This window comes from Phalaenopsis equestris, unplaced genomic scaffold, assembly GCF_001263595.1.
Source record: "Phalaenopsis equestris unplaced genomic scaffold, ASM126359v1 Scaffold000513, whole genome shotgun sequence".
Classification (NCBI taxonomy): domain Eukaryota; kingdom Viridiplantae; phylum Streptophyta; class Magnoliopsida; order Asparagales; family Orchidaceae; genus Phalaenopsis; species Phalaenopsis equestris.
This window is the reverse complement of record NW_018164953.1, coordinates 786,328-801,752: the sequence shown is the minus strand read 5'-3', so window position 1 is coordinate 801,752 and position 15,425 is coordinate 786,328. Positions and strand designations below refer to the sequence as shown.

The 15,425-nt window shown below is 36.8% G+C and overlaps 1 protein-coding gene across 2 annotated transcripts; it reads left to right on the top strand.

Annotated features, from left to right (window-relative positions):
• The first annotated feature begins 2,661 nt into the window (after window positions 1-2,661).
• On the top strand, window positions 2,662-3,560 carry LOC110028542. 2 transcript variants are annotated; one of them, XM_020730440.1, is made up of 2 exons: window positions 2,662-2,983; window positions 3,053-3,560. In XM_020730440.1, the coding sequence occupies exons 1-2, from the start codon at window positions 2,849-2,851 to the stop codon at window positions 3,482-3,484; spliced, it is 567 nt and encodes a 188-aa protein (XP_020586099.1). In that variant the 5' UTR covers window positions 2,662-2,848; the 3' UTR covers window positions 3,485-3,560. The 2 variants fall into 2 exon arrangements, with proteins under 2 accessions (XP_020586099.1, XP_020586100.1); XM_020730441.1 differs by having other exon boundaries at window positions 2,679-2,983; window positions 3,062-3,560.
• The last annotated feature ends 11,865 nt before the right edge of the window (window positions 3,561-15,425 follow it).

Below are 15,425 nucleotides of genomic sequence, written 5' to 3'. Positions count from 1 at the left end.
GGCAAGCATATATATATATATCACACCTTGCATAAAAGTCAAAGGCTCTTATTTTAAAACTCCCCCATTCTTCATACACGTTCCTTAAGAGGTGCCATGAAGGTTCCTTCGCCAACTAAGTGATGCATCTTACTAGGAAATGAAGTAGAGGCATGATGTTATGGACTTCGATACCATGTCTTAGAATGACGAGTATTAGAGAGTGTAAACTTGTATATTGCGCTTGTTAACTATTGAAGAAGTGTGAACTTCTATCAACGAGGCTTCATTTCTCATAGAAGTTGCGAAATTATTGTGTTGAAAATTAACAGTAATAGAGTGATCATTTAATGTTTAACATTACTTGAAGAACCAACACACACATATAATAAAAATGTATTAGGACTAGACACCAAGCTTTTTTAAGTGAAAAAATTCTGGAAAGAAAAAAGATAATAGGCTAGCCTAATCATAGTAATCTACTATATAATTATAAATACATGGTTCCAATCTTTTCATAAATTAGAAAAGATAGAATTACAATGTTAATAATTATATAGTCATAATTAGGCTACAACGAACATGGTTGTTCATGAAGGTTGTAGTCAATGGTTTCAATAGTAGCAGTTGGCCACAGAGGTTGTAGGTGGTGCATGTAGTAGCAACAATTGGCCACAAAAGTCGTACATGGAAACTCTAATAGTTTTAGTCGGCCATAAAGATCATAGTCAATGATTATAGTATTGTTAGTGGAGCACAGAGACCATAAACGGTGGTTGTAATAGCCTTAGTTGGCCATAAAGACCATAATAGGAAGTCGTAATAGTGTTGGTTGGCTACATAATGTATATTTGGACTACAATAGTGTCGGTTGGTCACATAAGTCGTGGTTGGTAGCTACAAAAGCTTCAGTCTATCACAGAGGCCATAGAGAAGAGTTGTAGTAGTAACTGGTCACATATGTTTTTGTGTGTAGATACATGAGCATCAGTCAGCCACATAAGACATAATAAAAAGCTTTGTAGTATTTGGCTACATATGTCGTTGTTGTTAGTTGCAAGAGCATCAGTCAACCATAGGGGTCATACTAGAAAGCTATCACAGACTAAATAGGTTTTAGTTGGTGATTATAATAGTAGTTAGCTACATAGGTCATTTTTAGTCACATATGTCATAGTTGGTAGTAATAGTAGCATCAGTTGGCCACAGAGGCCGTAGTTGCAAGTTGTAGTAGTAGTTTGTCATATAAGCTATAGCTGGTCAAGTTGGTAGTTGTAGCAGCATCAATTGACCACAAAGCACGTAGTCAAAATTTGGAAAAACAATTAGTCACATATGTTGTAGTTGGTCACATAGGTCATTATTGGTAGTTGTAGTAACATCAATTGGCCACGGAGGACATAGTTGGAATTTGTAGTAGCAAGTAGTCATATAGGTCAAAGTTGGTAGCTGCAGTAATAGTTGACTACATAGGTCAGAGTTAATCATAGTTGATATTTGTAGTAGCAGTTAGCTACATATGTCATAGTCACATAAGCATAGTCAGTAGTTGTACCAACAGTTAGCTACATTGGTTGTAGCTAGTCACATGGGTCGTAGTTAGTACTATACCAAATGGTGATTGCAACCCTTTTCCTGGGTTTACTATTTTGCACCAAAGACATCACTTGTCGATGTTGACGTAAGAAGTAAATTTCAGAATTCTAGAGAAGGTCTTTCTATTATGAATATAATGTTCACAAGTATCATGTTTAGGATACATTTTTACATAGTATTCATAATAAATTATTACCACGTACTCAAGATACTTTATTGCTACATATTTTGGATATGTGTTGCATCGTATTCGAGATGCGATGTTGCCCTGTATTGGAGATACTTTGTTACACAATATTTGAGATGTTTCATAAGCAAACAAAGTTCATCAACTACAATGAGTAAGGGCGACCAACAGTGGTCGACAGTAGTTGGTGGCTATGAAGGCCATAAGTTATCACTTGGTTATCAGTCCAAAATAGTACCGAGAATTGACTCGCTTTCCTTCCATTTCAATTGAAGAGATGGGGTCTATTATAAACTCCAAAGGAGGAGCATTTTGTTCTTTTGAAAAATAACTTCCTCAATGATGTGATTGGATGTCTCATATTAATCGTCCTTGATTATATGGGATTTTTAATGATCTGAATGCCTCAATGACTTCAAAATTAATGATCTGAGTTCATAGGTTCATTGGATTTCTCATATTGAGTCGCTCGATTTGACTATAGGTATGCCAACTGTGAATTGACTACCATTCTATTAAAGATCCGAAGCCTCCGAAAATGTTTTATTGACTTGATTTGGACTCTATTAACTCAATTTAACTAATTTTGTATCATTTAGTTCGTCTTATCACGAGGGTCAGTTTGACTATAAAATTCTCTCATGATAATATTTAATTTGAACCAAAATATTTTTTATTTAAAAAATATCTCACAATTCATGATGAAGAATAATAAAATTTCCTTATGACAAATTAATTACAAAGGTAAAAAGATGTAAAATTGTCTTCTCACAAAAGTTTGAGCATGATTCGCCACTTTTTTTCAGTGGATGAAACCCTGTTGGGAAAGCTCTGCGATGAATTGAAGATTAGAAGGACAAACGCATACTTTCTGAATCCTTTTAACGAAAAGCAAATCATAGAAAAAAAAAAGGCAGAATATTGCTGAATCCGCTATGTACGTGTCAGCAGGAGACGTCGGCAGCCACTGCGGCAAGCAACGTGTAAGCTCATGCAGTTAATCCCATTAAAATACTTCTCCCACTACAACTAACACTATAAGCAACGAAAAATGTCTTCTTTATCATCTTTTTCTCCTTTCTGCAAATGGATTCTGAGGAAGAGACGAAGAAGAAGGTGGATCACCTCCACGCCGCCGTTCACCAGCTATTGGAACACAGAAGGCTCAACAGCAACAGGAATCGAGAAGAAAGCCGCCTCCTTTCCAGATTACTCTGCCAGGTATCCTTCTCCATCATTCTATTCTAATCAATCAATCCATCCACCCATCCATGTCTCGATCAATCGAAGTTTCTGCAGCTGGAATCGTTGGAGGAAGATACGCAGCCCACCTGTTTGACGAAATGTCCCTGCGGAGCAAAGTGCTGCGGAGCCAACCAGGAAGCTGGTAATGAGGAAATCGCCAGGGAGCTGAAGAGCATCAAGAAGCAGAATTTGATTAGCCATTGTCTTCTCGCCGTGATGATCGTTGTCATGGCGGCATGGCAGATTTCCGAGGTCTCCTTGCTGCTGTCAGTGAAGGAGAAGCTCTCCAATCCTTTGAAGATTGTGGGGAATCTGCTCAGGAATTCCATTAAGTGGCGAGAGAAAAAGACTGAGATTGAAGGAACTGCTTTACCGATTATTGAATTGCCGCAGATTCCAGATATTGATCTTGCGTTTCTGCCATTCAGTAATAGTAATAATAGTAATGGCAATACTAAAAACAATGATGAGGTTTGAAGATCGCATGAAGAAGTTGCTTTGTGTGTTAAAAATGGCTGTTTTGAAATGGAGGAATGAATAGAAGTTCTTAATATGCCTTTCTTGTGTTTTTGTTTTTGTTTTGTGAGTTTTATTTTAGATAAATTTAATAATTTTGATATATTTCATGACCAAAAATTGCATTCTTACAATAATAATCTAACTTATTCTGCTTTGTTTTTGCAAGAAATGCACTCATTTTAAAGAATCTAAATGATTTTGAAATCATTAATGACAAAAAATTTTATTGCACTCGTCTCAAAAAAATTATGTAGCGCCAATGTCTTGGTACTTTTTCTGTTTTTTGCAAGCTGTTATGTGTTGAAAAACGTACGCAGAGCAGGGAAGATATTTGGAGGTTATAACCGGGTTATAGCCCCTGTAACCTCCCTGTAACTTACTTGTACCTTCTAGTAAGTTCCGCGATTCTGTTTTCATATATAGGTAGGTTACATATAGGTTACAGACGTACGCAACTCTGCGTACGTCTTATGTACGCAAATTTTTTCCGTATGTGCAACAAAAACTTGGCCTTAATGTGATCTATTTAATGCTCTCAAACCCATAATATTTAATGCAGTTCTTGGCCATCATTCCTATCAAATCTTTTTCACATCCACCCAATTTCATACAGTTGTGTTGTGGTCTTCATGTTACAACATCATCTAGACCTTCCAACACCCCTCATCTTCCTACAATGCTTCACAATTGATCCCTAACTTCGTCTACTCCTCCAATCTTCGCATCCTCATTCCGAATCTTCGCACCATTGTTCATGACTACATCACCATCTTCTGCTCCACCCTCTCCTCTCTGTGCTCTTAAATGTTGCGAGAGAATTCTAAAAAGGGTAGGTAAATTATAAGATGGGTAGCAAGAGTAGAAAGAATGTTGTCGCTTGAAATCCGGCATGAATGGCGGCTGAACAACAAGCCGACAATGGAAAAACTACATATTTCTGCTGTTAAGCAGTAATTGGCAACAACTTTAACGATGAAGAAGGCTTCGAATGTTCAAAAGAGATCAATAACTTGATTCCATCAGGTTACAAGCAAATCGCCTGAGAAAAATCCAATGATATAATATTCCATTAGAGAAAATATAGAGAAAATGTCTTCCAATAACATAATGAGCGAAAGTCTCCAAAAACAAAAAGCAAAGCATAAAAAAAATAGTCTCCCTTACAAAAATAAATCTAATTTTAATTAAAGTAATATTAAGATAACAATAAACAGGTCTTTCAAGGCTAAAATAGCCAATTGGTGAAAAATCATGCTTAGATAGGATGCAAGATTTGGGAGCTCCCGAGTCACTCCCTCCCCCTTAAAATCCTCTATGCTGACTTCATGATCAATGCTTTCTACTTTCTAATCCATCTCGACCCTAAAGATTTGCATATTGAAGATGAGAATTTGAACTCCACACCATGATTTGTACTTGATTGACCTTGAATTGAGCTGTAATCTTAATCTGGAAAATTTAGTACATTTCAAAGGTGAATCATTGTCTTACACATGGTAGATTGATGTGAATAAATTCTGAAATGTCGCATGGTGTATTTTGTATATATTGTTTTGTGTTATTTTTATACTTTTCGTGGATATATTTGGTTTTGTATGTGCAGTATACAGAAAAAATAGGAGCTTTTAGAGAAATTCACATAGAAAGAGCTAAGGCAGTGGTGAGCTCCCCTACACTTTGAGAGGCCACCCCACCGCCAACTTCAATATCTATTTTACACTAAATAAAGAGTGAACAACATCTCAGCGCCAAGGCCTAGGTGTCGTTGTGCCTCTACATAATACTACAACACCTCTAGTTAATGTTGCATCACCATCGAACACCAACGCTATTATGCTAGAAGTCATAAATTGACGATTTGGGGCGACAAAACCCAATGCCTTACCTAGCTTCGTTGCCCCTACACCAATCACACCAACACCACTTTCTCAGTGTCGTCATGTGACTCACCAACTTAAGGTGGTTTTGGTGGGTTTTTGACGATTCAGTCATGCCAAACAATAAAAATAATGAAAATTCATCATAAAAAGAGGATTTGGATGGGAAGATACTTAGAGCTGAGAAAAGAAAAATTAGGGAGTGTGTGTGTGTTAGTGCTTAAAGTGTGTAAGGAGTGTGATGTTTCTATTATAAATAAGAAAAGGTGAATATAAGTGAAGTGACATTGAATAAGAAAGAAATGTGGTGGATAAAAACAAGATTCATATCTTATTTGATTTTTCTTTATTTGTACACTTTCATTTTGGATTTAAATGAAATTTGTTTGATTTTCTTTCCACGTGTTTAGGAGCTTATTTGTTCATGTTTTTTTGATTTGATGGTTTGATAAATCAAATTCAATCAATGAGATTTCTTTAAGACTATTTTGATGTTTTAAATGTGTGTTGATGTGTTACCTTTCTAAATTTAATTTACTTTTAATTTAGTCATTTAAAAAGTTAAAAATCCTTAAGATCTAAGACTATTGAACATAGGTTAGAAGAACAAGTAACACTCAATCACTTGGTGAAATAGAAATATTGTCACTAAGAGGTTGCAATCATGCAGGGGAATGAGAAATCCTGAGAGACATTGCAAGGTTAAATGAAACTTAACTAATATGAGACACCAACGCTTCTTATATCTAAGATTGGTATAAGGAGTAATTATTCTTGATTTTCAACATTAAGTTTGGGATATTCATTATAAGAATTTAGAGTATTCACATGATCCAATTTAAAGAACTATGATGACATGTACAATATTTAATGCTTATTTTTAGTGATATTGCACTTTAAAAGAAAATATTTTTGTGTTTTTTATTACATGTACAATATGTTAAGCAATTGGAGTAAATGGAATGAAAATGGAGCAATTTTGAGTCAATTGGAGCAAAGAAAAAAATTTTGACCGGACGCCTAAACGTCAGACAGCTTTTTCATGCTTCAAAAGGTTGGCGCCAAGATTCCACGGTTGGGTGCCTAAGTGCCAGAAACCAACTTGACGTTTTTAAGCCTTTTGGATGGATTTTCATTGGGGGCTTTGTGTCTCTTCGTTTGTGAAGTGTCTTTTGGAGTTCTTAGTGACTCTTGAAACTTAGGAAGAAGAAAGAAAGAGAGGAATTGAGAGATTTCTTAATTTCTTGTATTTATCTTTTAGAGATTGGAGAGGAGTATAAGGGATTACAATTTACTATGCAAGGAGGGCGTGAATCTTTTGAAAGATAAGTCTTAAACTCTTTTTGTATTTGATTTGAATTATTGTTATATAGTTGTATGTTTTCAATGTCATTTGCTATGAAAAATCCATTTGTTTTCTCCATGCTTAGTGAGTAGTTTTCCTTACTCTTTCCTCTTGTTATGAAGTAGTGGTATGCGTAAGAAGATTTGCTTTATGATAGAATGATTTTTATTTTCATGTGATGAGTAATATTCCCGTTGCTTCATTAACATAACATACTGGCCATATGTTATGTTAAAATCTTTTATAAGTTGAGACTAAGACTGAAGAGCGAACACTTCACAACTTGAGTGTACTCACATTATCCTGTTGGCTATGATGAAGTAGTCAAGCGGTGATGTAACTTTTGAAGGAAATAAACTTCATGATCGGTTTCTATTATGAGCTTCTAGGTGAGAATTGAAGTTATTGGGTTCCTTACCATGACTTGTAAGGGTTTTTAACCACCTTTGCATCTCTGCTAGTTGTGTAAACTTAATAAAATATTAAGGTTATCTATACACTCGAAAGAGGGTAAGTAAACACATATTTCTTATTGGCACAAAAATTATTACATAATTCTATTAATTCTTTGGTGAATAGTCGGGCACAGATCCCCCAGCTGTTGCAGGATGTAGCAATCACGAACTTAGATCGCCAGTCCTTGAATTGGTTCTCAGCTCCTACCACATGAGCTTAGGGCCAGACGAGAACACCACACAACCATCCTAGTCGACCATAAAAAATGAAAAAAAAAGAGAATAGCTCGATCGACCAAGAGCCTGCCGCAGGTAAACGATGAAGTTCATCATGATGGTAATAGAGTTCAAAGTGATTTGTGCAGGGATGATAGTGTAATTATTAAGAATAGATTTCGTCTCGCTGCAAAATGACAGCCGCAACCCATGCCTCAATTGGTCAATGTAAACGATCAAGGTATCAACATAATTTTTTGTTGTACTTTTCCCTTTCATAGTCACACAAAGTGTAACATCTGGGTTGAAGGAAAATGACTTTTATTGGGCCATCGCTTGCCTCCTCGAAATAATGGACGACACACCAAGAGATTTTACACCGAAAAGTTCAAACGAATATCTAGGGGTCATGATGCGACCAAAACAAAAGAAAGAAGAGTCTCACTAAGAAAAGCAAAGGAATCATACAAGGAGCTAAAATCTTTGATTGACTAACTTATAGCATATAGTTGAAGCTGAAATGCCAATAGGCGGTGCGGGCTTTTCATTGCATTGAAGTGCAAAAAAAATTTTAAATCAAAATCTGTATATCAAAAAACCAATGAAAAAAAATATCAACGTAAATATTAAAATATCAAACAATAAAATGATACATGCATGAGATAAAACATATTTACATTTATGCCATCCATTCATATTTGTTCACTCAAAAAAGAAAACAAATTTTAAAATTGTTAGCCGCTGCTTCAGCCGAAACATACCACAACTGGGACCACTACTTGAACAATAATGCTCCCCTTGTTCTAACCTTATATAGTCTATTCATATGAGAACACAATTGGAGAAGTGAAACCTTCTCTCTTACGACAGTTAATTCGGCCCAAAAAATGACAACTCCTCTTGCAAGGCAGTCTCAAGTACTCAGATATCCGCTAGCTTTTCCACCAATCACCTTATCTGAGCGTCACGGAGAAGGAGCCCTCTTGAGAAAGTGGAGTCAGAGCTGAGCTGGACTGGCTTGGGACGTTAGTTATTCTCACTAGACAAGTTGACTTGTCACAGGGTGGCCTTATAGAGCACATGATATTCCTGAGGATTATAGAACTCATAACGGCCCCAACACTTGAGAACTTTTGCTCAGCAGTTGGAAGAGTCTTGGATCCCTCACCAGAGGACAGATCCATCAACCGGTCTAGTTCGAAGTTGGTGAAGGAGAAAAATTCTCCTCTGATGTCCTTCCTTACTGAAAAAGTTTGAGAAGCAAGGTAAGGGGTACCAACCGCTGGAAGACCATTAACGACCCTCTACTCTCAGCCTTGCTCTTTGTTGCGAATATGGAAACCGGTCCACTGCTCAAATTGACATTTTCTCATGTTTGGCAACAAATTAGATTTGATACTCAAAATTAATTCCTTTTAATTGCTTCTATGATTTGTTGTAGGAGAGAAAAGAAAATAATTTATGGGCTTCAATAATTATTTGATTAATTCCTTAATGGGTCTAATGACATGATGAAATTAATAAATAGGCATGCTAGCTCCCCTTGTAATCTCCATTGGGATTTGGTTTCTCAAGCATTTCTCTTCGACATTGGTTATATCCAGGTTCTTCTTATGGTGTGCTTCGGTTTGAAGCTCTCAGGTAGAGAGAGAGAGAGAAGGAGATGAGAGAGAATAGAGAGAGAGAGAGAAAAAATACTTTCTTGTAATCATCGAGGTGATCGACGGGTATAATTCCTCAAGCAAATAAAATCCTTTGCAGCTCCGTGAATGTAGACAATTTGTAAAACCTTGTAAATCTGCGTGTTCCGCTGTTATTTTCTGCTTTGCAATTTTTTCTCAATCTGGTTTTTTGCTTTATTGCCATCATTTTTCACAACAACTGGTATCAGACCTGTGGTTTCAAATCTAAGGGAGAATAATGGACGAAGATGAAGTGATGGTATCGGGGATCGAGAAGTTTAATGACACAGATTTTGGTTACTAGAGGAAGTATATAGAAACTACTTCTATGGGAAGAAATTTCATCTTCTGTTACTGGAAAAGTGACCAAAAAAGATGGATTCCTTCCAGGGAATTAAACTTGGGAGCTGACAGAACTTCCACTAGAGAAGAAGGCATTGCACAACAGGTGTGTGTACCAGGTGAAGACTGCGTTTGATGGCTGTAAGAGGTACAATGCTAGACTTGTTGAAAGGATTTTCAGCAGAGGCAGGACATTTCCCATGCAATAGGAGTTGTAAGCAGATACAGGAGAAACTAAATAAAAAGCTTGGAGGTACAAGACTATGTTGACGCTGATATGTCGACTAAGTGTGTTACTTTTAAGAAACTGAAGTTGTGCTCGACTTCAGCTGATCTTTTGGCATGAAGACTGGGGCTTTGAGCTGCAGAGGTGAGGATATCACGTTTGAAGAAAATGGCGATGCAGCTAGTGGATGAGGTCGTCAGTGTATCAATCTCCAAGTGGGAGATTTGTTGCGAATATGAAAATTGGTCCACTGCTCAAATTGACATTTTTATCATGTTTGGCAGTAAATTAGATTTGATACTCAAAATTAATTGCTAAATTAAGTGCTCTTAATTGCTTCTATGATTTGCTGTAAGAGAGAAAAGAAAATAATTAATGACATCATTAATTATTTGATTAATTCCTTAATGGGTCTAATGACATGATGTAATTAATAAATATGCATGTTAGCTCCCCTTGTAATCTCCATCGGATTTGGTTTCCCAGATATCTCTCTTCGGCATTGGTTCTTTCTAGGATCTTCTTCTGGTGTGCTTCGGTTTGAAGCTCTCGGGTAGAGAGAGAGACGAGAGATAGAGAAAATGCTTTGTTATAATCGTCGAGGAGATCAATAGGTATAATTTCTCAAGCTAATAAAATCCTCTGCAGCTCCGCGGACGTAGGCAATTTGCCGAACCACGTAAATCTGTGTGTTCCACTGTTAGTTTTTGTTTTGTGATTTTTTCTCGATCCAGTTTTTTGCTTTATTACCATCAGTTTTCACAACACTCTTCCCTTGAATCTTGAAGAATGGGAGACGAAGCACTCCAGCCGACCTGATTGTCATTCCAAGGATCACTTCCTAGCACGTGATGCTTTTTCACTGGAAAAGCACCCACCACCACCACCACCAGATTACTCTTTGTGGAGCATTTGTTGTTTGAATCAGAGGTTCTTACTTCCAGCATATTAAAGGCCTTCAACTCATTGATGGTGCGTTTTCCAGATCGTTTATTTTTAGAGCTTGACCTTGCCCTCTTCTTCATAGCTTGGAAAAGAGAGGCTCTTCACGCTAAAGATGTGGAAGACAAATCGGAAGAAACACCCAAAAGATAAGTACCCACATCACATATATAATGGCTTTTAACACAAAAATCAAGAAATAATTAATTATTGTGCATTAAGTAGTCATGAATACCACAAACTTGGTTCAAGAATTAGATTCCCTTATCCTTATCTTAGCTGTCAGAATCAAGGAGCTAGAGAATTTGGGAACATCAATATTTGCATAAAAAATGTGTCAACAAGAATAAAAAAAAAAAAAAAAAAACATCACACAGATAGCGGAAGTGATAACATAGCCCGCTGTACTTACCAAGGACGATCCAGAATCATAAACTCAGCCAACCAGCCCCCATCATAACAAAAAATAGTACAGCTCAGACGGATAAAGGGTAAACCATCTCCTGAGAAATCCCTCTACCATATCCAATTGGATGAACCTTGCTCCATCCAACCCAGATATACCAGTTCCGGAGCGGCTGATGAGAACCCTCAGCGAGCAGCCACACGGACATGCACTCTAGCTCACTACCACCCGACTTGATAGCGACCAATCTAATGGCCGCCAAACCACATACATGAGACCCAGGGGCGATATTTATAAATAGTCTGAAATACTCCCGCCGTATCTACGAATCTTAAGGGTACAATTTGTGATTGTATAATAACTCATCCCTATAAACAAGGGGTCCATTTTATGAATAAAAGTTACACAAGTGTGCTCTCTCTCTCTCAAAGTACTCCAATCCTTGAGTGTCCTATAATCTTGTACAAAAATATTTATTGTTGGATGACATAATTGAACCAGGCTTGGCTTGATAAATTGGTCCATAATTCATCCTTTATGTGGCATCCTGCAATTCAATTCTAAGCAACTCCCAACCTCCTAAGAAGGGGTAGAATTAAATTCCCCTTTGACTTAGATAATCATAGCCCAAATAATGACTGGCTTCCAAAAAATTGTCGAGTCAAATGGGCTGCCGGTCCAGCTCTCAATAATTATACCATTACTATTTATGCCGTCCCTTTTAAAATTTAAGATTTTTTCAAATATCAAATAATTACAAAATATTAATTGTTAATGATTAGTACACGTTTCAAATGTTGTTCCGCAGATAAGATGGACCATTTTGTTTAATCAATGAAGTCATTCACATAAAATACTTCCTAGCCTTTTTATGTTTTTTTCATGAAAAGAGGATTATGTTGCATTGTAGTAGTTAAGGTTATCAAATCGGGTTCATGATTTGAGTTTAGGTCTAATTCAAAATTGATCGGATTTAAAACTGATTGATCGCAACTCGACCTGAATACTGAACGAGTTAGAAAAATTAACTCAAACATGACCCGCTTTCTGCCCTAAAGAATTGAGTGAAGGTGGAGTGTTAGTGTGAGATGTATTTAGTATAATACTTTGGGTTCATTTTAGAATAATTTTTGTTTGGTAGGTTGATCGAGCCCGACCCAAAAAATTAGAAGTGACGGAATTCTTGACCCGTATCCTAAGCATATTCCTTAAACAAAACTTAATTTTTTTGAGTGAGTTCAAGTGGAGTTTACGTACCATGTTACTTTCTGACACCCCGTAATAGTTAGTTTTAACGAATCATCTCTAAGTAAAAATTCGTAAAAAGTTATATTGAAATGTCAGGGCGAAAATGCTGTGCCACCACTCAAATATTCCAACCTAATTAAGAAAATGAGTTCATTTGAACTTAGTAAATTGATAACAATGTTCCAACCTAATATTATGTAATTTTTGGAATAAATAAACCAAAATGCTAAACATTGCGACATTTCAAAGAGAAGTTATCTCTTATAGATTTGGATTCATTAGTCTAATTTTATCTTCTAGACACCTATTTTTTAAATCTTTTACATTTTATTTTAGAAATTATTTTGATAGAATATTAATGGAGGTCAAATATATAATTTACACATTAATAGCTACATGTTAATCAATGCTTTTATATTGATTAAGGTGGGTTTAATGAGAGGTGTAAATTAGCAAGAAAATGAGGGTGGTTCAAATAAATATATATAAATGATATAAAGAAATTACTTTAATACATCAAATATAATTTATTTTAAATTAATACATAAATAAAATAAAATAAAATAAAATAAATAATTTTAAATGGTATGGAAGTTATTTTCTAGCTTCCATGGCTTTTTAATATTTCTTACATCTACTTCTTGTTGGCTTTTCTCTTATGGTCTGTGAAATGAAATGAACAAAAATAAATAATTGTGTAAAACATGTGATTATTACATAAAGAAAAATTTAAATTATTTTTTTAAATATTATTGCAGACACACCGTCTCTCTCTCACTTTTTCTCTCTCACCTCTCTCTCTCTATCTCAAAAAAAAAAATTGAGCCCAAAGAGTAATATGTGTGATTCGAATCCGTGACCTCTCAAAGAAAAACACTACAGCAATTTAGGTTTTTTTTTCGACGACCACAATCCGTCTGTTATGACTTTAATGTAACTGACGGTTACCGATAGTTTTATGCTTGTGGCTAAAACGTTTGTTGTTAATTTCAAAAACCGGCTAATATTTTGAATAATTTAATATGGTAGCTTTTTGTGAAATAAATTGACTCGTCAATAATCGTCAGTTCGTATCACTGGTGGTCGTTGGTTGGTCAGAGCGACAACATATACGTCGGAAGAGTGGCACACCCTTTGTTTTTTCTAGCAGGCAAAACCGTCGGTTATACGTAGTTTATGAGTCATTTTTTTATAATCGACGGGTCTACTATCGGAAAAGTGCGCATCCGTCGGTTTTTTTGCTCAAGTAAAAACAGTCGGTTAAGCGTCGACTATGTATCGTTTTTATAACTAACTGATTAACTGTCAGAAAAATGTCGCGCCCGTCTTTTTTGTGTGACATACCTTGAATGTCGGTTCTATATTAGTTAGGCGCCAGTAAAAATGTTCCTCGGATAGCCGTCAGCTTGAAACGTTGCATAAGTTTGAAATCGTTGCATGACCGACGAAAAATCAACCGAAACCAGTAACATAAGGGAACAAAAGGAAAAATTATTTCTTTCATATTTACATTACCACACCAACTATTACAACATTTAATATACAATCCAAACATTTAACGAAATAACATGATTGTCAAACAGTTTTTATCCTATCAAACAATGAAATAAATAAAATGAATGTACTCTTAAATATATTCATCATTGTTCACAAAAAAAATATATCCAAATGTATAGAAACATAAGAAAAAATGAAAAAAAACCCCTTCTAATCATCCTCCTCTATCTCGTCAACCTCATCATCATCGTCCTCCGCCACTTCCTCCTCCTACAATGCTGACGCTGCCTTAGCATGTTGTCTCATCTGCTGCGGAAAGGAATCCAACTCAGCCATCAGCTTCGCCTCCAAGTTGGCCTCCAACTTCGACCTCCTCTGAGAGAAGCAGGCCTCTATCTCATGCTTGAGGATCTCTTCATCCTGTGTGGTAGAGATAAAAACTGCAAATGCACTGGTGGAAGGGTGATTATCGTAGGCAAACCCCGCAATCTGAGCCCGTAGACTTGACCCTTATTCTTCCCTCCAACAACATCCCTCCATAGGTCGTACTCGAAAGGATCATGCTCACAAATCGTAATACTTCCCGACGTCTGGGAATGGCTCTCCTTCAAACAAAAATAGTTATATTGAGTTAGAGCAAACATGTGTTAACACCAAACTAGTTTAGCTCATAAATTATTTAGGTCGCACAGGATTTTCGTTGATCCAGGACCGGTCAGACTGCCCCCTATGGGCGCACTCAAGTACATCGGTAACTGAGGGCTCTTATCCAATCTCTGCAGTCTATTAATAAAATAAAATACATAGAATACATCTTCAAACTGTAGAAAACATTATAGAACAAATGAAATTTTATCAACCTCCACTTGTATTCCGTATGTGGGATCGCCCCACCAGTGAGCTTGGAGGGCCCTATGCATACACAGTCTCATTATCTGTTCTGCTTTGCCCGTCCCCTCTTTTTCTGGTAGTCGAGAGAATCACAGGCCTTAAATAGTGTGGAAAAAACATTTTCTTCGAGCCACAAAGGACGCTATCACGATTTCCAGATATCGTCAAACATGTCTCAGAGGCGGTCACTGCGTTTGCGCTCGAAGTTGTGCTGGATGTACACCTCGTGCTCAGGGAGCCGAGAAAATTGTTTCTGCAAGTAATACAGAGATTATGTTCGACTAATCAATAAATAAAAACAACTTAAGTTATTTGTGAACTATACTTACCGCAAGCTCCTGAAACCAAATATCTCGAATGACCATCAGGATCCCCTTCCACGATCAGTATGCTCGGTCTTACTTACTCGGACTGATATCCCGAATGACATGAATAGTCTAGGTTGGGGGGAAGAACCTGAAAACAACAATGTGTTAGCTTTATATTCAATTCAAAAATAAAAAGATTGCTGACAATATCTTTTAAAAAAATTGACATGTTGTTGATAGGCTCGATGCGATAATTGCCGTCTGTCGACTCATGCCCAATAGAGGCTCGTGTGCCTTTGATGCACTCAACCCTGTTATAATCTAGGTGAAGGCAGGGGTGGGGGTATGTGGCAGGGGTGAGTGTGGGGGTGGGGATGGTGGGCGGGGCGAAATTGGTGGCGGGGATAAGGCGGGTGCGTAGGCCGAAGCAGAGGTGGGGGTCAGAGCGGTGGTGGGGGTGGAAT

What these genes read in the sequence shown, in the direction of transcription:
- LOC110028542 (XM_020730440.1), top strand. Translation starts at nt 2,849, where the DNA reads ATGGATTCTGAGGAAGAGACGAAGAAGAAGGTGGATCACCTCCACGCC. An exon ending in TTTCCAGATTACTCTGCCAG is followed by an intron (nt 2,984 to 3,052) that starts GTATCCTTCTCC and finishes GATCAATCGAAG; the next exon opens with TTTCTGCAGCTGGAATCGTT.